The sequence below is a fragment of the Panonychus citri genome, unplaced genomic scaffold (genome assembly GCF_014898815.1).
Source record: "Panonychus citri isolate SS breed McGregor unplaced genomic scaffold, ASM1489881v1 Contig00028, whole genome shotgun sequence".
In the NCBI taxonomy this organism is placed as follows: domain Eukaryota; kingdom Metazoa; phylum Arthropoda; class Arachnida; order Trombidiformes; family Tetranychidae; genus Panonychus; species Panonychus citri.
In genome coordinates, this window is record NW_026515433.1 from 663,858 (window position 1) to 689,565 (window position 25,708).

Here is a 25,708-nt window from a genome sequence, read left to right on the forward strand (position 1 = left end):
AGGAAAAAAAAGAGAATCAAATCATTTCTTTATTGTGTATTTCAAGTTAATTAACTTTCACGATGATCATGGTGGTAATCATGGATTCCCTCAGAATGAATTTATCATTTTCATCTCTTCCACTATCATCTAAAGTTGGACCAATATCTCGACCACTTCCTGACCCTTCAACCAACAGAATCATCCAAAGGTCTCTCAAAACTTCACCATCCACTTGATCCTCCTCTCCAATCATTTCCCTCCATATACCATGTTAATCTTGAGCCAATATTATAATACTGAATCATCAATACTGACCTTAACTACCGGTCAACCGGGTCTAATCAGGTTAAGACCATGATAAGGAAAAAGAATCAAATCCTACAGAACTTTTTGTCTCTCTTATTTTTTTATCGAATTCAAATAAGCAAAAAGTATCTATTCTAAAAATTTCATTTCATCAATTTCCTTTTTGCAAAATTCATGGTAGTGAACATGATGATACAATTGAATGTAAAGGTTTCAGTTACTGGAAAAGTCAATCATTAATGTTGCAGATACACCCAGAGATGAATGTAAGGTTCAAGTGACATGTTAAACTTAATTTTTGTTTCCACCCTGACATCTCATTTGAATCTCTTAAGATAGCATTCATAAATGTATTAGAATCTCAAATAAATTTGACATTTCTTCCTGTTCATCAATTCTGTTTCCGTTTATCATGCATCTTTATAATATTACATATTGTACTAATGGTACATAAACCAACACATAATATTTCAAATGCTAACAGCATAAACTGAATCAGTTAAAATAAAATTCATGTTACATGAATTTGAACAACATTTTCAACTTAAAATTTTCTCTCTTCAAGTTACTCAATGAACACCAAGAGTATAACCATAGGTTCAAACTTTTATCTAAAGTTTTTGTCTCAAAGCTTGATAAATATTTCCAATAATTTATATTGATTGAGAATCTGTTGAACAATTCATTTCATAGATAAGATCAATTAGCAATTAGTTTCTATCTTGGTTAAGAATCACTTTCGTTTTCTGGTCATATGAATACTGTTCAGAGCTGTTCGACTCCAGTGTGTGTCTTTATTTGGTCATCAAATTGACCTTTTTGTCCTGACAAGAAAAGGTTACGAGCAATATATTGAGATTTAATTAGACCACGAGATGATAAGGGATGAGAAAAAATCTCGAGTTCTAATGAGTATTTGATCACTTTCTCTCCTATTATTTACCAAATATGTTAGAACTTTTTTTCTCAGTCTATTCTCATAATCAGCTGGAGTAACATAGCAACATGATTCCAATGAACATGATGATTTATTCAGAATCGTGATAAATTTGAGTAAGTTTCAACTTCCCTTCCCCTTGATGTTTACTCGTAATCTACAAAATCACTATCGAGGTTTAACTTTTTCATATATCTCAAGTTCAATCATGTTATCATCATTAATCAATGGCGAAGTAGTTAAAATGAACTCAGATAAATAGTAAAAATAGTTTTCACTCTTATCTTTCATCTTCATGAGAAGAAGGAAAATTCATGAAGTGAGAGAGCCCGTTGTTCGGGAATTAAGAGTATAATCAATCTGTCAAAATGCTGAGGCGAGAAGATGAAAATTGTGAGAAGAAAAAAGTTATCTGAAGAAAATTTTTCATCTTAAATATTTGGGAAATTTGAACATGATGATCTCCAAAGATGATAAGGTAAATGTGAAAGGGAAGATAGAGGAAAAAGAGAAGGATAGAGAATAGAGAAAGTTAGATTAAAGGTGGGAATAGCTTGTTCTGAAAAAAGAGATAAGTTCTAAGTCGAATATATCAAAATAATTTCTTCATTCTGATCACGCCCTCGAGTTTTTCACTATCTGAGTTTTTTGTCTTTTTTTAGGGTGTAAAGAGAGTTATGTGTTCTAACAAAATGCTCATAACAAGCTACTTGATAATATTTCAGACGAAAATGCTGATTAGAATTCATAGTTTCAGACGAATACCCTCCCTTCTTATCATAATCATCACACTTGATTTTATCACCATTTGATATGATGAATCAATGATATACTTTCAACGATAATTTAGATTGCAGTTCATATAAATATCATCGAAATCCCCTTAGGTGATTTAAAGCTCATGAATCTGATAGTAGTGATATTTGAAAACATACCTCATGTCAATGGAAAGTTGATCAGAGAATAACATAAGGATTCCCTAAGGTGAGAAAAGCCTGAACATTTCCAGATCTGGAACTTTTCTCCACCCCCGATGAATTGTACGTTCAGCAAAAATAAGAAAAACAATTGATTATTAAGAATCAACATCCTAAAAATCAATCCTAAACTTAATCAACGTTGAGATAACATATCGTACTCATTATCATGATAAATGTTTGTCAAGAAATTTTCATTTCGATGAAAGTTCAATGCAGCAAAGTTCAATTCGTTATCATGGATTGCTTTTAATCGGCAATTTGATACAGTGAGCAAACTTCAAGGTAGAAAATGTAATAACATCAAAACTTATCAATCAATTTTATCAAAAGTGGGTAGAGGTGGATTGGAAAAGTCCAATGAAAGAAAAAAAATTAATAATGAAACTTTTTCCTCCTCCCTAACGATATCATTGAAATCATTCATCAGATCGGATAATTCAGTTTCATAGTCAAAGTGATCATCTGAACTACAGAATCACTTTGACAGTTTTTTTTCATAATATAAAACCAAAAATTATTGAACCCAATTTATTGATCATAATATCATGAATGTAGAGTAAGTATCGATGAGATGATGAAGATAATGGTATTGATTAGGATTACTGTTTAAAAGTTTGTCCCAGCTGATCTTTCCGTCTATGAGTCAAAAGCTGAGGCGAGTTTTATGAATAATATAAAATGAACAGTCAGTTTATCATGAATTCCATCAGAAAACTTTTCTTTTCTTACTTCATCATCTTATTTTTTTCCCTTTCTTCTGTTGATTTTATCTTATGAAAAATCTTGAATCAAGAGACTCTTGTATGAGAAGGAATAGTCAATTGAAGTAGCAAAAGGAAAAATGATTTTTTTCATCACTTTACTTCATGAGAAACGATCATCATCATCAGGGTGATCATCATCTACTGAGCAATTCCAATTTTCATTTAAAGATCATATCAAAACTTATATCAGTATCTACATGGAAAAAGATGCATCTTTCTTGTCATCTGTCAGTCGAACACTTTTTCAGACGAAATTCTGAAAACTGATACATTCTTTTTTTTCAGTCTATTCACTTGTCAGATTGTCTTTTTTTCATGTTGCTTCTTGGGATTCCGAAGAAACTTGAACAGCATTTTCTTCATAAGTAAATGACCTCAGCTGCTAGTGTGGAAGTGGTGGAAGTGATGATGAGAGGAAGAGACGAATGTAAAGATTGTAACATGAGCCATTATGGGAACAACAATAAAATCAGCAAGAAGAAACTGTAATTACGATAAAGCTCAGCAGGTTACTTATCATCTACTTTTTTCATTTCCACATTTTTCTCCTTCCCAGTGATTATTATCATTATTTGATGAGAGTTCGGTTAGTAAGTGGGTGAAAAAAATAGGTTGGTAGTTCATCATCTTCCACTTCGAGCTGATAAGAACAGAACTTTCAATCTGAGCATAAGATGAGATACGATAGAAAAAAGTTGCAGCTATTGATGATTATCATCCGGATCCCATCATTTGGGCAATCAATTAGTGAAAATTAAGGAATCGGTCAGCGTTAACTGTGCTGCTCTACTCTTAATTTTATCATACATGTAATAATATTTACATTCGTTACTTTCATAATTATCAGCAAGACTAATCAAATTATTTTCTCAGTATCGTTGGTATGGTTTTGTAGTAAAGTTATAACTAAATGTAAATTAAACTCGTAAAAGGAAATATTCATTGAGTTTCACGTGCCAATGAACATCTATTTTCCGATCAATTAAAAATTATGAATAATTCGTATGTCACTGATAAAATCCCATGTTAAGTAGTTTCCAGTAGATCCAAAAATAAAGAGGATTAAATAAGTTGGTCTCGTTCTAATTTTTAGTAACAATAAACGAATAATAAAAACAATTAGCTAGAATGATAACATGATTGTATTAGGATGATCAGAAAGTTTTGCACGAAAAATTAATTCCGTATTAAACATTGAATTACACAAAAATCACTGATTCTAGAGAATTAAATGTTTTTAATTATTGAATTAAAAGTTTTTATTCTAAATCATTAGATTAATCAAAATTGAAAGGTCAATATCTATGTTTCATTGTACTCATTATTATTCTTGAATGACAGTGGTTTGTTTTAATATTATTGACAGTTTGTAATTAATTATTTCATTAGTTACATTTTCACTAAATATTAATTAGAGTAGGCATTGTTGAGTTCAAGAAATTCAAAGTTCACCATGAAAACAAAAAATTGCCATTGACTAAATAGCAAAAACGATTTCATTACCCTGAACTTTGAATTTTCTTGAGAAAAAAACTCAATATTCGAATTTAATTTTTTCTCTAATTATGAATATTTAATTGTTGAAAATTGTAACAATTAAAGATAAATTACTGAATTTTAGGCTAATGGTAAAAAAATATTGAAAAAACTTTTTTTAGGCCACTTTAATCCCGTTCAAAAGAGTCAATGAGAAATAAGAATTTTTTGGTAATTTTTGCCGTTAATTTTGGCCTGGAAGAAAATTTTCAAATTTTGATTAATCTAATGATTTAGAAATAAAAAACTCTAAATTCATTATTCTGAAAAAATTAAATCTTTGTAATTAACAGTTCGAGATATATTACTTGTTTAATTTTCGATTGATTTTTCGTGCAAAACTTTCTGATCATCCTAATAGATTATTCATTAATCCGCTTGGATTTGAATTTAAATCCCATTGCGATAGCAATTAACCAAATTAAATGAAATTTACGGAACAATGATTGTAAAACAAAAGGTTTTTATTGGTGAATAAAACAGTCTTTTTCCAAGTAAGATGATCATCATCATTACAAGGTAATCTCTCTTCACTCATTCTAAACCAAAGGACAAAAACAGGGAGAAGGTGATGTGAAAATAATAATTGTAGGTGGAGGGAACGAGTGAGAAGTGACCAAAATAATATCAAGACTCGATTCCCATCCAGTTTCTGGTGATAAGGCAGAGAAAAGAGAATGAGGAAAAAAAAGTTACTGACAAGATTCACTAACGATATTATCATGATAACAAAGTAACACATTCCAGTTTGTAGTTAACATGACAACTTGAGTCTTTTCAATGTTATTCAATTTCACCATGGGATTGGTTAATCCTTTTCATCATCATCATCATCATTCTTTAATATGATATTGATCAGTTTGATTAATTTTGTCGTAAACAGTGTACATAAGATCACCTGGAAATGGTAATCATTGTTTCTTAATAACTTAGACACAAGTTTATCGATTAACTTTTTTTTTCATCAAATATCCTCCTAGAATTAAGTTAATCATGAAATAACAAGATGATAACGATAATTATAATAAGATGACAAATAAATCTGTAATCATAAATAATCAAATGATAATGATGATAATTCATTTTCCTGTCAACTACAATGTCAAGATACTATTAATACAATAAATATCATAGTAGACAATAAAATAACCACAAGGCTGCAAGTTTTAAAGTAAAATCACAGCCGATTATTAAATAATAGATCAGGATACTAACAACATTTCGAAACTTCATACCCGCTAAAACAACTATTATTCCAGCAACAATTGAGTCAATTGAAGAGATAAGATCAGTAGTTAACAAAAGACCATCTCTGGGCCAAGCGTCCACTCTGGACCAAAATTTTAGGTGATTTTTTTGGTGCGAAATTTGAAAAACTAAAGATAAATTTAATTGATAATGAAAACATGAGCTATTAAGCTTGCTTCAATTTGTTTTAAAGACCTCGAGGGCTATTTTTGAATTTTTTAGTGTCAACTGAAAACTCATTTTTCATCTTTTTGATAACCCAAGATAAAAAAGAAACGTCTTCATCACCCTCAGCACCTTCTTTAATTGCCAACATTTTTCGCAATTCTTGATTTTCATTGAACAATTTCGCATTCTTATGAGCTTCCAAATCGAAAAGAATATCGATTTCTCGTATTTGGGAATTAAGCTCCCGGATGCGCTTTTTAGTGTTTTTAGCAATCAAAAATGCTTTCGCATCAACTAAATCAAATAGCTGCTCCTTTATAGCGGATCTCACAGCATTTTGTCGATCGGGGGTTAGGTGATTTATCCTCGTCATAAGTGACAAAATTAAATCAATTTTATGGCTCATCGGACCAGGTTGATTGAGAAAATCTCTGTAAATGTAATATGTGTAGTAGCACACCCTAATCAGTTCGTATAACTTGTGCATTGAATTTTTTCTTTCGATTTGTATTATCAACTTTAAAGTATATTGGACCGATTGACCATATTGAAACTACATTATCAATACGATAATCAGGCTAGATTGATGTGTTCATATTTGACGTTATCAAAAAATATTGCACAGAATATTAGTAGTAAAATGACTGTTACAATTATGAAAATGATGATTCGTAAAATCATGTTATGCTTCATTGAGAAAACCGTATCGAATGAGCTGACGCCGTCAGCTCATCCTCTTTTATACCGTTTTAAAAAATTTGAATTTTGCGCCAGAAACTGCCCTGAAATAAGTTCATTGAATGTTAGTTTTAGTCTCATGACCTTTTTGAAAAATTTCGAATTTTTTGAATTTCGTGCCAAAAAAAATCAATAAAAAATTTGGTCCAGAGTGGAAATTTATCGTTCAGAATGTTGGTTCAGTGTGGACACTTTGGCTCAGAAAGTTTGGTCCAGAGTGGACGCTTGGCCCAGAGATGGTCTTTTGTTAACTACTATGATCTTATTATTGAATCGACATTGATGAAAATAACTTGGGGTCTATGTGACCAACATTGTCACTATGCTCAATGTACGAGGTTTATTGATCTTTCATACACCGTGATCAACAATGAGGTGCCCATTTTTGATTGCTAATAACTTTTTGATTAATATTCTGATAAATATGGTGATTATTAAATAAGTAGTAAAAAAGACAGATGATGCACCCAGATCCAATACAATTCGTTAGTCTCATTTTCGGTTTTAAAATTGTTTAATCTATGAACTAGACAAAATAGTTGATAAAATGCCTCATCTCAAAAAATGTAGATGATTATTCAGGTGAATGATTTCCAATGAAAGAAAAAGTTTCCATAATTTAGAAAACTAGACTTGTCTCCGAGGTTTTCGAATCAATTGAACGAATCAAATATTGATATAATTTCAAACTTTTTTATGTTCCATTTTTTTATTTAGCTGCTAAATTATGAAGATTAAACTGAATTCGGAGGGAAATTCCTCAGCAGAATAATCTTCATGATATCATGTTCTTCATGGATGAACGAGTATTTATATTAGATCAAAAATTTCTACCTTCTTTATGAAAGAAAGATATCTTTTCTTATTTCTCCATCTGAATTTCAATTCATTATTCATGGTGAATATGAAAATAGATAAATATATTTATAGTCATGATTATAAGGAAGTAAAAAAAAGATAAATCTGAAAAAGTTCATTTTCATCAAAATTCAAGTTCCTCGGTATGAGAAAATCCATATTGGCTCTCTATTGATATTCAAAGGAATCGCATCAATCAATGAGATTCTTCTGTATTCTTTCAATTTTCATGATAATCACGATGATTTTTCATTCTTAGTTTCATAATTTCTTCATCATGCTGATAATAGTCATCTTTTTTGTTTCTGAACGTGAATCTCTTGCTGACGTGCACTCGAATCTATCTAATAAATGTACTTTTGTCTTGCCATGATTATTTACTCTATTGACCTCACAGGTCACTTGATTGAAAATAAAACTGTAAGTTCATGATGATTCTGACAGTGAACCAGAAATGTTTCATCTTTGGCTTCTTTTCAATCTTCATTACCATGAAAATGATTTAGAATAAGAATCAGATTTGCCCTGTTTTCCTGAGCTTCTATTCAATCAACTATCTGAACTTTTTTCTTAAAGTTTTTCCTTTTGTTCATCTTTCTTCCACATCATCATCATGTTTGCGTTTGATGATGATGATGATGGTGTTCATGGTTTATTCTTGAAATTATTTGCAATTGAACGGATATGAATGAACGACTGGATGACTGAATAAGATGGATGGTGTAACATTGAACCAGGAACAAGAATTTTTTTCCATGAATTCTGTTAATTCTATTTCAGGCTAAGCTGATTATTTTGTTGTTACATTCAAATTAACTTAATTTAAGGTCACAAATCTATCAACAATCAACAGTTCTCAGTAATATTATGCTGAGTTCAATTGAACAACAAATCTCAATATTGTCTCTCAGTATTTACTTTTGAGTCGTCTTGGGAATCGGAATTGAACTGAACTTTTTCTGCCTCTTTTCACCCATAGAATTCAAGCTGTATTGATCATTGTTATCATGATTTATTAATTATTCTGATGGAAATAATTTGCATACATAGTTATGGAGCTTTCCATCCAATATATACCAAAAACTTTCTTTCTAAAACTCATCGTATCTTCACCTTTCTGTTTATGACAATAACTTGTCTTTGACATTTATTCTTACGTCGGAAACATTCATTAGAAGTTTTTAGATGGAAAATGAATTTTGTTTCATAATTGGGAATAGAAAAGTTCTCTCATCATGATATTCTGGAAATATGTTAAAGGAAATCGTAGCATCATTAGAATAAAAATGAAAAATCGAATTGGCTCAATTCTGACTCAGAAAATTGTACTGATTTTCAATCAAATTAAATCATCAAGTTGTTATACTTGTTGTATTGAATTCTGGAATACTTAATCAGTGCTTTACAGTTACTTACAAATTGAAAACTATCGAGTTCTAAATTGGATCGATATCAATCAAGTAAAAGGTTCGTCTAATATTAGTCTAGTTATCTAACTGTTTTCGTCATTTTTGCTTGTTACCAATCGATATCAATAGGATATTAAATTTCTAGACAATTAAGATAATTGTTTTTTTCTCGTAATTAATGATTACTTATATTTTGTTGTACGTTTTAGATTTCAATCACTTGCAAACAATTGTTTATCCAACGTGATTAAACCAATGAAAGTTTTGTATTGATTGTTATTTAATTAGGAAGCCAAATTTAGAGACACTTAATTAATTTCGTCACCGCAGAAGAAAATAAATTATAAACAATCAACGGGTCAAACTTTGAACTTAAAAACCTCTTGGGAGAAAAACTTTTCGAACTTGCCACTTTGAAATGTTCTAAGTTCTTGAAATTACGTTACCAAGAATAATTGATTATCCAGAACAGTGATTAATTAGATTTGGTATCATGAAAAAGGTAAAATATGATTCGGAGTATGAGGTCAGTTTATCAACGTTGAAATCAAACTTTTCTCCGTCAGGCCTCTTAGGGATTTTAATATTTACTTTACCCCTTGTATTTCCTTTTCCTTTTTCTCTAAATTGTTCTGAAAGATTAATCATCAGGAATATGAAAAGATCGATGAAACCTTTATGATATCTCTTGATCTGATTTGAAGTTGATCTTCTCATGACGAGTCAAGTTTCAAGATCCATGGCTAACCAATGTAACGATAATAATGATAAATTGCCTCCAGGCTATTGATCAAATAACCACAATCAATTTTTGTCTAACTTTGTTTACTTATCTCAATTGAGAAAATATTTAATTGCTGTTCAAATCATTTCTAAAATCCATCAAGTATCAACAATCAATTTAATATAATATTGTCACTTGTTTAATATCAACTAATCAAATATCAGAAACTGCAATTGAGATCAACAAATTCAACTCATTCAAATCATCAATATATTTTCCTTGATTAATACATATGAAGTCTGAATGATTCAAATTAGATAAACTGAATTTGTTGAAATAATAATCACAAGAAAACTGATTCTGAATACTCGAGTATCTCAAGCAAATCCAAAAAGTGATCAATGTATCTATCACTAAATGATGAATCTGATTGATTAATTGATAATATCAAGTGTTGACAATTACATCTCAATTAATAGCACTTTGATTGTCATCGAAAAGTTATAATTTATTGATAACCATCGTGACCTCCGCCTACGTTCAGTTACTATTTATTTCCAGCAAAAGTTCATCGCTGTTGAAATTGACTGATCGATAAAGAACCAATTGAACCAAGTCTCATGATCCACTGGCATTTATGTTGATAGATGGACATTCAAATGGATTAGAGATTAAGAAACGGATTGAATGATGATGTTCAAAAACTTGCAACAATCAATTGGAATCTCTCTTTAATCAATGAATGAAAACAGTTTATCTCAAGTTGATGGTAAAAAACATTTGATCGTTAATACTAAACCAAGTAAAAGTGATTACAAATGAAGCTGAATTCGTTGACGTTGATAAATGACCAGATTCTAACTGGACAGTCAAGACAAAATAGAGGCTAAGTCTTTAAATGCAAATTCAATTTAATAAATTGTTTCAGTTTTTATATTTTCCATTTCTTCACATTCAAATCAAACATAATTTATTACTTTTGATATTTTATCATTATTTCAAGTGTACATCCAATCCATAATCAGAATAAGAAACTGGAAAGAAACAGTATTCTTTTCATATTGATCCTGTTCATCAACTCCATCAACTAACATGGTCATCAAATGATCATTTGAAAATGTTATATAACATCAATTGGAACATGAAAGTGTAGCGATTCTAATGAAAACTATGAATGTGAAATGAATTTCAATGAATCAGATAAATTCTTAAGAGAATAAAACATTTAATGATGTTCCATTTGGTCCTGTTGATTTTTTTTATTCACTACGATTTAACGTCAATGATTAAAGATAAACACTGTTTCTAAAACGAAAATATCGATTTTCTCTTTTAATCGAGAAGATAATCAATCGTATACAATTGATTACGAAACATTGATTATTATCCATCATGAAAATTTCACCTTAGAGTAAAGCTAATTAATGATAATTGTTTACGAAGTTTTAATTGCTTTCACCATGATTAATGAATAAATACATTGTTGCATAAATTATTTAATTGGCTCTATCAATAGTAACCTAATTACTTTTAAAGTTTTTTAGTTAACTAGAGTTAAAACTCTTGAATGATATTAATCTGTTACCCACATGATAGATGAATATCATGAGCAAAATGAGAATCAACGAGTTGATTAGTTTAAAGTGTAGGTGATTAAATTACACTGAGAATAATTTTTTCTATTTATTTTGTGGATCAAGTTTCCAATGTTGAACAGTTGTAATAATAATGGAGTAGATAAAATTGAATTCAATATATAAATATGATGGCAAGGGCTTGGGTGGGACGAAGTTCATGAAAAAAAAGTTTCAATTCAGTAACCATGAGACGATAAAATGTAATTCACTAAATGTCTTTCACCAGAATGCATTAGCTAACATTTGAATGTCGACAATCCCAGCCCATGATAATACAGATGATGATGATGACGGATCAACTGATCTATGATCTAATCGAATTGAATTGAATTCGTTTCGTTGGACCAGTGAGAAGTGAAAAAAAATTTCTCTTCATCATATTTATCATCATTCCAAGCAATTTGACAAACACCATTGCTCAACATGGGGATAAATTGTAGCCTGATAAAATTTCATGTAGTTACATGATCAGATTTTGAAAGAAATAAAACAAAAAGAACAAAAACTCGACAAAAAAAGAGTCTAATTCTAAGAAGAAAAAAGTTCTAAAACATTATCACGATTATCGAGATATTATGTTTCATAATAGGAACAAAAAAGTAACAAGAATTCAAAGAAATTGCAGAAACACAGACAACACTTCAGAAAAGTTCTGTCTAGAGACAACTTTTCTTTGCGAACTGTAAATAATAGAGAAAAAGTTTTATCGTAAACTGAGAATTTTTCTTATTTGCACTACAATTAGGAGATAAGTTCAACGAAAGATGATCATTTACCCTGATGAGGAGAATCGACTTAATCCAAGGTACGAAAATTAGTGAACATAATTGTTGAAAATTGATTTTCATCATTTGATTTGTTACTTTATGCCATAAACATCTGAAATAATCATCAGCCTTTTTAACAGAAATAATCATCAACAATATAATAAATGTAACCAATGTAATTGCAATAATAATAAACCGAATGTTATTGTTATTATCATCATGATTGTTATTAACATCATCATAATCTGAACGTCATCAACAGAATCATCAAAATCAAACCAAGAGAAAAAAAAATAATCAAACTCATTTCAAGTCCTGGTGATTTAATCGTTGATAAGCCTAATTGCAATTAAATTTGATAGACAATAACAACCAATCATTATGGTAACAATTAATGGTTGATGAATTTGTTACATTGAATAAGCTCTTACTATTACCATGGATTTGGATGGATCCAGGGAGGTAATTTTATCGAGCTCTCTCTCTCTCTCTTCATTTGTTTCTTTCTTTCTAATTACTATGAGATTGAAATGATAAATCAAATGATGATGATTACAATAAGTATTATCCATTCTGGTTGAAGGTGTTAGAAACTTTGAATGATTAGTTTTAATCACGATTGAAATAATCTTGATTATGGTTTTGGTCCAGTAACGTTATTGTTGTGGTTTGAATAACAATCAATTTAATTCCTGATTGTCTCATTCACTTTTCTGTTTACTAATCATTATATTTGATGTTACTCAAGGAGGGAAATGATCATGTCTCAGGTATTCAACTGAACTCAATTGAAAGGTAAGCAAACAAATAAGATTAGATCATTTTTGTTGAAGTTCTTAACTTTGGTCAATCAATTGTTCAACTCAACTGAACCTTTCAATTTTTATCTCAACACCAGCAGATTATCATGGGAATCTTTTGTTTCTTTCTTATTACAATTAATTATCTGAATGATTCTGATCATTTTGATGAACATCTTGGAATTACATGAGAAAATAGAACAGGGAGAGAGACAAATGGTTATCCATTAAAGGAAAAGATCTAATTCTAAGGTTAATCTTCATCTTCGCCCATAAAAATGATTATCATTGTAGAGGATTAATCATGATCCACGATTTCACCTCTGTAATTATCATTAACATTTTATTGGATGAACGAAACTGAAGCTAAAACTTGTAAGAACTTTTTATACACTCGTTGACCTTGAAATTGTTATTCCATTTGTGGATGGGAATAGAAACACATAATATTCATACATGTATGATCCTAAAAATGTTCAGTCTAATTTTGGAATCAGTTGTTTTCTTTTTACTCTGAATAACTATAGCAACTCTGGTTGATTTATAAATTATCCAACCTCTCATGATGATAATGATGCTTAATATTCATCCGAGTTCAAAAAGTTCATCAAACATGAAGTAAAAAAGTGATATCATTTTTTATCACCATCATTATAATCACATAACATAAAATCATCTGTCTAACTCAGTACACCAACAAATAGACAACGATAATTATCATCTTCATAACATCATGATTATAATACATTCTTGTTGAATTATTACATCATCATCATCATCATCAAGTGATAACTTTAACTTGATACAAAATTATTGCTTTTTTGATTCAATGACTTTGATAAACCGAATCCAAAATAATGTTAAATCGTTGCTGGTCACTATTGGTCACTATCATTACAACCATCGTTTCTTTATTTATGGAAAATGATGAATGAAAATGGATGAAAATGATTGATGGAAAATTGGAGTCTATGGTAAAAAATGGTCTCTATTGTTAATGATAGTTGGGAGGGAAAGTGGGAGGTGAAGACTCATTAAATGATTTAATCTGATTGCTGTTAAATCAACAGAAAGACAGATATAATCATGATGAATTTTAAATGAACATGATAACCGAGAAAAGTTATTCAATGAATATTCAGCCGGATTCACATTTCTTTACCCGAGCATAACCAAAATAATCATAAAGTGTCTCATTCATTTCATGTGATATATTTTTAAGTATTTCAATGATTAATTAAATTCCCTATAGTAATCAATTGATCAATTAATCTTTTATCATGATTCTCATTCTTAAACAATCTGAGTGGATATCATTTCTATCCACTAGATTGTCCAGATTCTCTTGAATATCTCGTAAGAGTTTCAAGTCGACTTTGAGTAATTAAAGGAACCAGGAAAACATTTTGCTTCCTCATGCATCACTTGATTGTTATTCAGTTCAACTCCTTACCCACCCACACTTTGCTTCATTATTTTCACCATGTATCATTCTGACCAGTAACATGAACTTACTCGTTCAATTATTGTAAGTAAGTTACTAATTTTCATCATATTGTGTTTGATACAAAATCTGTCGATGCAGAAAATCATAAACTCAGTTTAATATACACAAAAGCTGAATTGATATCTAAGATAAGGTTATGTTCTTGGTGCCATATTTAATGAACATTTTCCTTGGTTACTGAACAGAAAATTCAGAAAACTTTTTATACCAATAGCATTCTTGAAATATTCTTGACAAAACTTTCATGTAATATTCAGAAAATGTTAATTATTTTGAGATATTAAGTCGATAATTAATCCAAAAATGTTTCTACAACTGCAGATTCAATGAACCAAATGAATACAATGTAAGTTCTGTCTCATTAGTTGATTTTATCAATTAACTTTATTCAAAATTGTGGTTTTCCTTCATTTTTTGATGCCAATAATTACTTTAAGTTAATTGTTAATCACAAAAACCACTGAATAGCATTACTGCTAATTCACTGGCAAATAAATTGTCATCTTTGATTTTCTTGTTCTTTCTAATATTTATTTACTTTGTTAACAAAATGCCCTCTGGTTATTTTATTAGCTTCTTCTTTCTTTCTTTATTTTTCTCTTTCTCTTATCTTTGTAATCGAAAGGATCTAATGGTTTTTACATGCTGTGAATTCAGAGCCTTATGAGTTATCAACAATACTCATAAAAGTATTCTTGTTTTTCTTACATGGGCTTTGATATTCGAGAAAAGTACATTACAAGTATAATCGCAAAAAACAGATGATCTTCGTTCTTAATATTATTCCAAGCCCTTTGGGTATAAACTAAATGAACAGAATGTGGTAAAATGTATTAAGATGTAAAGTTTTTACTTCTTTTCCCAAATATTTGCCCTGATTTAATTTCGACCGGCAGCTTAACAATTGTTCAGATTCATTCCACTATCTTGAGGAAATACCGAAATCATCACCGAAAAATGGGTAATTATCAGAGAGAAAATAATGAATGTAAATAGAACACAATTCGTGCATGTGAAAAAGATTGGAGTTCAATTGCTACATGTCAAAAGGCTTATTAATATGACATTTTCACTATAATCACGATAATTAACTCAGTATAATAAGTTGAAATAAGTTAACACTTCTCGATTGAGCATTTGGTAAATCAACATTTGATTCATCATTAATAGCTATGATAATTTGAAACCGAATCGTCAAACCCTGTAAATGTTATCATGAATACCAATTCAAAACGATTCTGAGACTTTCATTATTAAGATAATAATTTTCTTAGAGCATTCCCTTAACTCTGGTAATTGTACATAATGATAATACGATAATAATGATAGTCTAATGAAACGCAGGGGAATCGGAGATTGTTACAACTGAATGAAGCCCATGAAAATGATGAAGATTTGAAATTTGTAACGTCACATATAAATAACTTATCTGAATTCATGATTAAGTCAAAATAGCGAGAACTTGAAGCAAAGAATGTGAATACATTTAGAGTTGGAACTTTTTTTCTTTCATAACAGGAAGGAAACTTCAATCAGTCTGAGATAAGATCATGATATTAAACAAGAATCAGGGAGAGATAAAAAACGGTTGCAATAATCACTTAGAGCGATGATCATCATCATCATGAAGATGAAGTGAATCTTTCAAGGACCAGGGACATCGCGTGAGTGAGTTAATCTTGTGAGTAGAGTCAAATGTGTAGATACTCATGATACTCTTACATTTTCATGATAAGTAATTTCCATTCTCTAAAGTTCATTAAGATAATATGAAATATCTTTAGTAATTATTGTTGGTAAAGTTTAGTCAAAAAATCATTAATTAGAAATCACAGTGATGATCAACATTGAAGTCCAATTGTGGCAAAGTAAACGTGATTAGATTTAATTTAATTCGGTTGATTAATTTTTTTTTTCTTCTCTTATTGTTTCAAGGATTTACCGAATTGATTGCATTCACTGGAACTAAGGCTCGACTAACATGTAATGCAACCATGTGGAGTGATGATGTCTCTCTCATCATTTGGTATCGAGGTATAACTGGGAAACCACTGAATAGCCTCGATGCAAGGAGATCTTCATCATCTCCAGCCACATCCTTATCTTCATCTTCTTCATCACCATCTACCTCATCTATAAATATCAACAATTCGGATGGACAATCAACGGATCCATCCAAATACTATTTTGATACCTCATCAGATCCATCGGTTTTCGTTATCGATCGAATCACAGAATCCGATTCAGGAGATTATCGTTGCCGGATAGATTATCGATTATCAAGAACTCGAAACTATGTAGTTCGCCTTAACGTAATCTGTAAGTATAGTTGAATTCAACAGTATTTCTTAATATATCATGAACTTTAGCTTGATAAAAGTAAATGGAAAAGTCCATAAATGATGAATTGTATTAACTGCCAATGTAAATAGATTGGAATAATTGGAAAAAAAAGTTCTAATCCAGAAAAGCATTCGTATCGAAAAGCTTTCAATCACTTGCAGGAAGACCTAAAATTAACTAACAGTATAAATATAAGCCAATTCTCAATAAGTTTCCATGATAGATTCATGTCATTCCATCAACACTCAACTGAATGGGATTTTTTTGTTCTGATATCTAGTTTGATATTCAATCCTTTGAAATACAAATATGTCAATCTGGATATCATTAGTTAACTGATTGACTTGTATTGTTATCCTAAGAGGGTGGTAGTCACTGGGCAGGAGGTTGATTGTTGATCTGTTAATCTGATAACAATGACCATCTAATGGATTGTGATTATCTATGAGTTACTGATCATTGCTGTTAGTTGAATGAAAATTTCAACCAACGTTTTGATATGTTATACTTGCAGTTTATTAATTGTTCTGGTTTCTTGTTTACTGGATTAATGATTGTGATAATTTGTCTTTTTGTTTATCATTGTCATCATTATCATTATTGATTAGTTTCTGTCTGTCTATTAATTGATTGCAACTTTTTTTTTTCATCGTTCGATTATTATCATCGGTTACTCTTGATTGTTTGTAATCAGTATAATTGAACAGATTCAATATTATACAGTTGATTTAGATTTGTTATCATGTTGATAATTGATTTAAACTGATTAATGGTCAGATTATTGAGATATTGTTCTTACTATGATTTATGATAAACCTAATTGATTGTAAAATTTGTACTAAAAGGATGTGATTAGTTTTAATCTTTGGTAATTTGCTCAATGACATGTGATTTTTGGTCTATTGAAGATTCAAAGAAATGATTAGCTACGTTAATTTGTAATTATTTTTGATGACGATCAAGATGATTAGATGATAATGTTAATTGTGTAAGTTGGTAATTGTTTACTTTGTTAATTTATCTCTGATTCTTGTTATTTAGCTCAGAGTTTTATCTTCCAGAAAATGGATGTAAGAAATGATATAAGCTGAACTGAAAATAGGTTTGTCAACATTTGATTGGAAATGAGACTCATGAGGATTACATGATATTCAGTTACATGATAGGAAAGAGTAAGATAAGAATTCATTAATTTCAATTTTCCAATTGTTCATGATGATTCATCATCATTAAGACCAATAAATACAAGAGAGAAAGAAACAGGGAGAAAGATGAGAGTTAAAGGATAAGGTGAGATGTGAAATAAAAGGATAACAACTAAATAACAACGAGAAATAACAAGAATCTACATTTACAGTCAACATCATCTTTCATCAACCCAAAGTCTATCGCGATCATTTTCATCCTAATGAAGCATCATGAAGAAATATCATCAAGTTTCATGAGCATCATGATGATATCATCATCATGTTAGAATGAGACAAAAATCCAATTCAAAGAAATAAACAAAAGCCATGATGAATTGTTCTGCTCAATCTATGAACCAGAAAAATAGTTATAAGCAAAACTCGAGTCATTAAGATGAGAAACCGAATAGTAATAAATATAAGAATCATCAAAAACGCAATGAAAAAAAAGGTTTGGACTTTGAGGTTGAAGATGAAGATGAAGAGCTGATGGTGAAAGATGAAAGATTCACTTGAACATTATAATGATGATGGAAATGGATAAAAGAGATAATAACAAATCTCATGGAACATGGTAAATAATAGTATATGCAAAAAGCATTTTTCAAAGTAGAAAGACAAATCTCTCAGTTGGTTATTTTTTCTCCATCTCCATCTCACTCCCACCATCTTCAAGACCTTAATTCATTCCTATTTCCTCATGAGGTTTCACCTTTTACTCTATTAACTACTATTAGAATTAAGACCAAAACCATTGATTTCAATGTAAATGATAGATCATCATCTTATCTCCATCATCAGAATCATTTCGAATAACCAACATTCTAACTACTTTTCTTTTGAATCTTGTTCTAACATTTTTTTCCCTCCCTTTTTCTTTTCATCCCATTATCATCATCCAACCTCATTCTTTTCCGCTGTTAATGTTTGACAAAATTCTCTTCAAAGTAAACAAAACAATTTCATTTTAACACCTTATTTCCGCTTCCTTAACGAACTAAGTAAACATTCAAAGTCTCTTTTGCTTGTTATCTATTTGATTGAGTTGGGAAAGACTTTTGTCTTTACCTCCAACTATTAGAACTTGAAGAGTATAACTGAGAGAAAATAATCTGACAGGGTTTATCCTTTTTACCTTCTATTATCATCTAAGATGATGAGGATGATGATGATGATGATACAGATGATGAGGTATAACGGTAAATACAAAAAGAAGTGAAATTTTCTTATAAGAAACTTTGTTTTCGTATTAAATTATTTTCATGATTCTTATAATTGGATAATCAAACGAGTTTAATTTACATTAACTCAAGTTGATTGTTGAAACTAACAGGGAAACAACAAACAAATGTAAGTAATGTTTAATCAAACAATTAACATAATGAGCACATTAGATTTAATTTTATTTAATCAATTTCATTCATTCAGAACTTTTTTAACCTCATTCTCTCCCGCTGAATCTTTGTCTCCATCAAAAAATGATGGTGGAAACCATGGAAACTGAAACAATTTAGATTCTCCTGATTACTGTAAACAATCATAATGGAACCGGAAACAGAATCACCCAATTTTGCTAAGGCTACTCATTAAATTATTAACCCATTATCTTATCTGAATTTTTAATCAGATTATCATGATTAAAGCAGTTCGTTGATTAGTTTAGACTTAAAGCTTAAGGTGTGTACTCAGATCATATTCATGCTGACAGATTTGTATTGCACAGAATCAACATTATCTTCAGCTGAGTTGACACTTTCTTTCGTGGGAGTAATTGTTGATTGAAGGTGGATTAACTTTAATCTTAATCATATTCAGTGTTTATCAAACTTTCAACAAAATTCTCTGTCAACATGATCATCATCATCATGGTTACTCAATTTCATCACATTGAAAGATATTCAATGATTCAGATGATTCTTTCAATGAAATATTATCATAGGACGTGATGGGCCATTAAAAGGTTGAAGCTTTATCATAATGATAATGGTGATAAGTTTGGACACTAAAGGTTAATTAGCTGGATAAAAGTTCAGAGGAAGTTCAGATCGATATAATCAGCTAAGAAGATAAATTAAAGTGAAGCAAGAGGAAGGTGATCAGTGATTAAATTAATGTAATTGGATATTATCAAGTCAACACAATTGAGCGGATTCAAATTTAGATTGAATTGATTAAGAATTATTTTTTTCTCTTCTCACTTTTATCCTCTTAATCCTCATTAATCATGATGATCATTGGAATTGTATAAATGATGTTGTACCATGTAACTTTTTATCCTTTCTGTTTGAACTGATACAATTTTCGGATTGATGATTAAAAGGATGGATCAGCATGGAGTTCAGAATATCTGTTGAGAAAATTCTTGAGATAGAATAAGATTTAGAAGAATAAACTTTATTTTCCTTTTCAAACCAATAATTTCTCCACAATAAACTCTATGAATCGTACAGAAATAATGTTCACCATGTTATCAATCAGCTGAGGAAATCAATTGATTAATCAATAAAAAGCAATCCAATTATAATCAAAATAGATGAGAAAGACCAGAAGATGAACTCAATCAAGGTCACAATTGATTGAGATTAAATTATTCTCATTGATTATCATTAACGTTGAGGATGAAACATTTTTTTTTTGTCAATATGATAATAAATTCATTGTGAGTTGATGGTGATAATTATCATGAAAAGATTCAGTATTGAGTTAATCTCATCAGATGAAAAAACATTTTGATCAAATCCAGATTAATATTGTACTTGTTGGGTGTTAATTTTATGGTTATACATAAAACCAATCATAACAATAACTAACAATGGGATTTTTGTGGGTGGGGTGGGTTAGGTATTTATCATATACTTGACTTGTAATAATAATAAATATCCTCATGATGCATTATCATGGTGGTTAATATATTATATATAAAAATGAATATCAACTGATATTGAGATGTTTATATTTAATATTGAATAGATATTAGCTCTTGATGACTATGAGGATGATTTGAATGGTGAAGGTGATCCATGATGATCATGAGGACATGATGAGAGTACAATCACTCGGATAACCTGGAAAATGATAAGATCATTTATTTGTTGACATATTGTTCAGAATCTCAATTCAGTTGCTCAAACTCTGAATTTGTATTCTTATTCTTTTGCATTACTCTTTTTACCCTCAGAATCACAAGTATTTCTAATTTCCTATTCAAGGGAATCGATTATCTGATTCCCTCTCCCTGATGTACATTAACAGCAACCCAATCATTAAATTGTGCTCCTCTTTTATCTTCCTTATCATCAAAAGATGAGACAGAATTTTGGTGGAAAAGAAAGAGACAGATAAGAGAAGGTGGAAGTGGGAATTAGAGTAAAATAGTCTCATGATGAAGTCAGGGTGTGGGTTAGACAGAAGGAAGAAGATGATTATGATTATAATGATGATAAAGATAATGAATTGAGGGTTAGTGAAGATGAGGTGTGATTATAATGAAAATGAGGGCGGAGATCGGAAAGTGGGCTGAATGATGGATAATTTAAGAGAAGCATCTTAATCATTAAACAAGCTAATTTTTTTCTCTCTTTTAATATTCATAACCTCGGTTTTCAATGAACTTTTATTTCTCATCAACTGAAACTCAAGAACTATTTAGTTGAGCTACTTGGGAATTCACTGTTGACTGTTTACTATCTTTTCTTTTGGGTGGGACTGATGTTTATACCTTTTGATATCAAAATCTGAGATAATCTCACCTCATGTTTTCAGAGATGAAACATTTTGTTCATTGATGAAATTTAATGGTTGGACATTTCCACAAGAACATTTCTTGCCTTACAGAACAACATTATCATCATAAACATCCTAAACAACATCATTATCATCATCATCATGGTGAAACTATTCCAATCCAATTATCTCATTTAATGGTTTTTTGAGGTGTCATTTAAGTCTCTTTTTTATATACTCAGTTTTGCAGAATTTTTTCTTCATCTTTTCCATCATTATCATGTTAGTCTCTCTCACTTTTTCTGTCCTTTGGCAATTTAACAAGTTTACTAGTTCCTGGTTTGTTGATTTATCAGGGTAGAAGCTGAATAATTTGTGATAGTAATTCTAATTTCAAAATTCTCATCAACTGAAGACATGCTTTGAATTTTTTTCTCTAATAATGATGGTTGATGATAATAGACCCAAATGATGGCTAATGGAAGGGAAAAGTTCATTTCGATTGCTCCAGTTTGGAGCTTTTCTATTAATTGGATTTAAATTCTCATTTGTTGTTACTCAATTGTTGTCATTTTATCCGCTCGTTTTGATTGAAATATAATCTTTGCTGGTGAGTTTTTTAACTTCATAAATTGACAGGATTATATAATTTTGGGATTTCTACCACAATGAGCTTCAAATGATTAACTGAAATAAATGAAAGAAAGTGATTTAGATTTTGATTCATTTGATCAGATAACAGGGATCCTTTTTCATGACGATTCTGGAGGAGAAAATTTTTCATTTTTCTTTTGATACCAAAGTTTTGTGGTGAGTCAGAATACAGAATACATCGAAGAGAAGGAAAAATTTCGAAAATTTTGATTATCTTTGCTGAGCCGACAAGTTTCTTTTTTCGATGAAAAAAGTGTAAAATAGGAAGTTAAATAAATACAGAATTTCATGGTGACTGGACATGTGCTGACCAATGCAGGTAAACTGGAATATGATGAAATAGTAAAAGGGAAAATTCAATGTTTTCAATCAGGGTTAAGAATGTAAAGTTGATTTAACCTTTTTTTATTATCTCTATCATTACACAATTAACTTTATCAATCAGCAGAAAGGATTGAACCCATTTTGCCAGGGCATATATGGCTAGTATAATGATTAACCTCGTCGTCGTTATTCAATTGTGGCATTTGCTAAAATTCTGTTCATCATGCTACAAAACGTTGTTCAAATAATGGAAAAGATAATCAATGTCAAAATAAGATACATGATTTTGCTTGATGATATGTAAGTGAATCAATGAGATAACATGTGAATATTTCATTATCCAATTCACCGAACTAATCTTTAGGCTAAGCTTTTCATAAGAAGCTGCTATTGCGCTTTATTTTTTTCTCATTCATGATCAAGTTTATCTACTGCGGATTTCATGGTAATATTAATGGAAATATATCCAACATATTCATGAGTCATGAATTTCTTCTAAATGGTTGGTTAACGTCACCAATAGAATGAATTTCTATTTTCTATTATGATTTAAACAAATGGTCAGTATAAAGAGACGGTCAACAATCACAACTGATAATCAACAACTTCCACATTTCAGTTTGATTATAGTAAAAATTAGTAACACAGATATACAATCTGAGCATATAAAGGGCATTTCACCAAGTTTTTCTTGAATAACTCTTAAGTTTTTGAGTATGCAGATCTCTGACTCGAGTTATGTAAGCTCGAGCAATACACAGTTTCAGATTTTAATATCAAGGTCATTCTGGTCATTCTGTTAAGAATCAAATTTAGACTCAATGTTGAGATTGTTAACGAGAGTACAACTTTGAGACAGTTACAGGTATATGATTGTTTTGAAAATTTGAATCGATTCTGACCATCAAATGACCTTGAAACTGTATCTTAACATAATGACCAGAATGACCTTGATGTAAAAACATTAAAATCGAATATCGTTGTAACTTCCATAATTTAGGTCTGAATACTCAAAAATGAAAAGTCCACGACATACAGGGGATTAGGATAGGGCAAGTTAGGTAGCTAGTATCAAGCACTCCTTCAGTGACGGTATAGTATTGTGATTTAAGTTCGTCCATGATCTGAATATTCAATATGAACATTCTATCAGAAGAAAAATTGAAAATGGACTGAACTGAATAAATTTTATGCTCATTAAAAAGTTAAATGTTTCGGTTCTTGTTTTTTTTGCTCTATTGTTTTGTTTACCAATTAGACATAATTTAATTTCTCGCTGATTAATTTAATTTATTCATTTGATGGATCAGCACTTTCATATTCAATTATAATCACTCATTTTAATTTTTAATGAAATGGTTCAGTTGAATCTTTATCATCATCATGAAGAACCATTAATTTCATGATGATTGTTTGGTTTTTTTTCTTCAGCTTTTTATCAGATAACTAAAAAACTTTTTTTTCGTTGTTCTGTCAAAACAATTGACCGAGAAAAAAGGATGAGGATGAAAGATGATGTTGGTGAGAGAGTCGATTATAAGAGGGATGAGCTAAGTGAGCGAGCGAGTGAGTGAGAGAAAGAGAAAGTGAGAGAGAGACAATATGCCACTTAATGAGATAGTGAATGTTTACTGAAAGATGAATCAGATGACGAAAGTGATACAAAAGGATGATGATTATCATCATGATGAAGATAAAGATGAACTGGGAGTTAAATAAAAAATAATGATATTTTGTTGACAATTGGATTGATTATGGTCAGAGCGTTTGAAGATCTAACTTGAACTGAAATGAAAATAGAAGAGCCAAAAAGTTCAGAACTGATAAGGATGATAATGATGAGAAGATTTCAAGATAATGAGAAGGATGATAGAGAAAGAGAAAAGAAAGAGAAGACAGTCTTTTCTTGGAATTTTTTGTCCTTTTTACTCTTATTTCCAGTCTATTAAAGTACAGTTAGTTAGCTAGTCAGCCAATATTGAAAAAAAGCAAAACGTTATTTAGTCTTGTTATTGTTACATGAGAGATCATGATGATGAACAAGATTATGATCAGGATGATAATAATGGGTGAGAATGAATGAAGCAGGAAAAGCATTTTCTCTTTCTTTCCCTCTTTTCTTAAATACAAGTTCTGGTCAATTCTGTTTTCTTTGAAATGTAGATAACAAGTTATCATTATCTTCCCAATGATGATGGTAAAAAGTAGAAGCATAATCAACAATGAATTGTTACATTTCCATTGATACTCTTTAGGCTACAAGTAACATTAGCATTGTCTTTTTCATCTTCCATCCAATTCCCACCCTTCTCTGAGTTTTCTTTCTATCTCTTCTTTGTTCCATGTTTCCATGTAAAGATAACTTATCATAGAATTCAGATTCACCCTGTAGCCGCAATTTCCGTTTGATTGAATGAAAACAAGTTACAAAATACAATCAATTGTTCAATTTATCCTCAAATGATCAACATCACTAATCCTTTCAGCATCTTCATTCAGCCTCATGTACTGATAGCTTCTTCTGCCTCGACCACCCAACCTTCACCCTCTTCACCTACCTTCAACTTTCTTAATAATCCCTCAGGTAAAAATCTGTTGAATTAACCAAATGATCATCCTAAAGATGTTACAAAAATGAGATCAGATGAAAAGCTAATCTTTGAAAGTGATCAACTCCCTTTAGGGTGTGTTACTTGATAATAATGATATTATATCTAATTAAGACTAATCAACAATTTACTCATCATAATAACACGTTGTCCAAGTTCATTAGTAAAAAACTGACAATCAATCACAATCTCGAGTCAAAATCTCAATTATTACTAAGTACAAATGCAGAAAAGATAAATCAAATCTAATCTTGAGTCAGATAAAGTTAATTGTAATCATTTAATCAATCAAGTTGCAAGTTAAATCATAATAAATGAACAGGTAATTAAAAATTTTCCCTTGGAAATTGATAATAAAAGATTGAATCTTTTGAAAATGAAAGAGGAATAGAAAAGTTATTTTAAAATCATTAATTTCTCATCTAATACTCATGGAAATGATTTCAATTTGAATTCTGAGAAAAGTTCGAGACTGAAAGTTGAGATCAAATGATTCCCTGAGGATAT

At 30.2% G+C, this 25,708-nt stretch overlaps 1 protein-coding gene across 2 annotated transcripts in view; it reads left to right on the forward strand.

Moving 5' to 3' along the window:
* The window catches only part of LOC128397019 (nephrin-like), a 55,891-nt gene that overhangs the window by 8,685 nt on the left and 21,498 nt on the right, over positions 1-25,708 (forward strand). For both annotated transcript variants that reach the window (XM_053357684.1, XM_053357685.1), the window contains exon 2: positions 16,297-16,680. In XM_053357684.1, the coding sequence (XP_053213659.1) occupies positions 16,297-16,680 (384 nt within the window). The remainder of the gene's footprint in view (positions 1-16,296; positions 16,681-25,708) is intronic.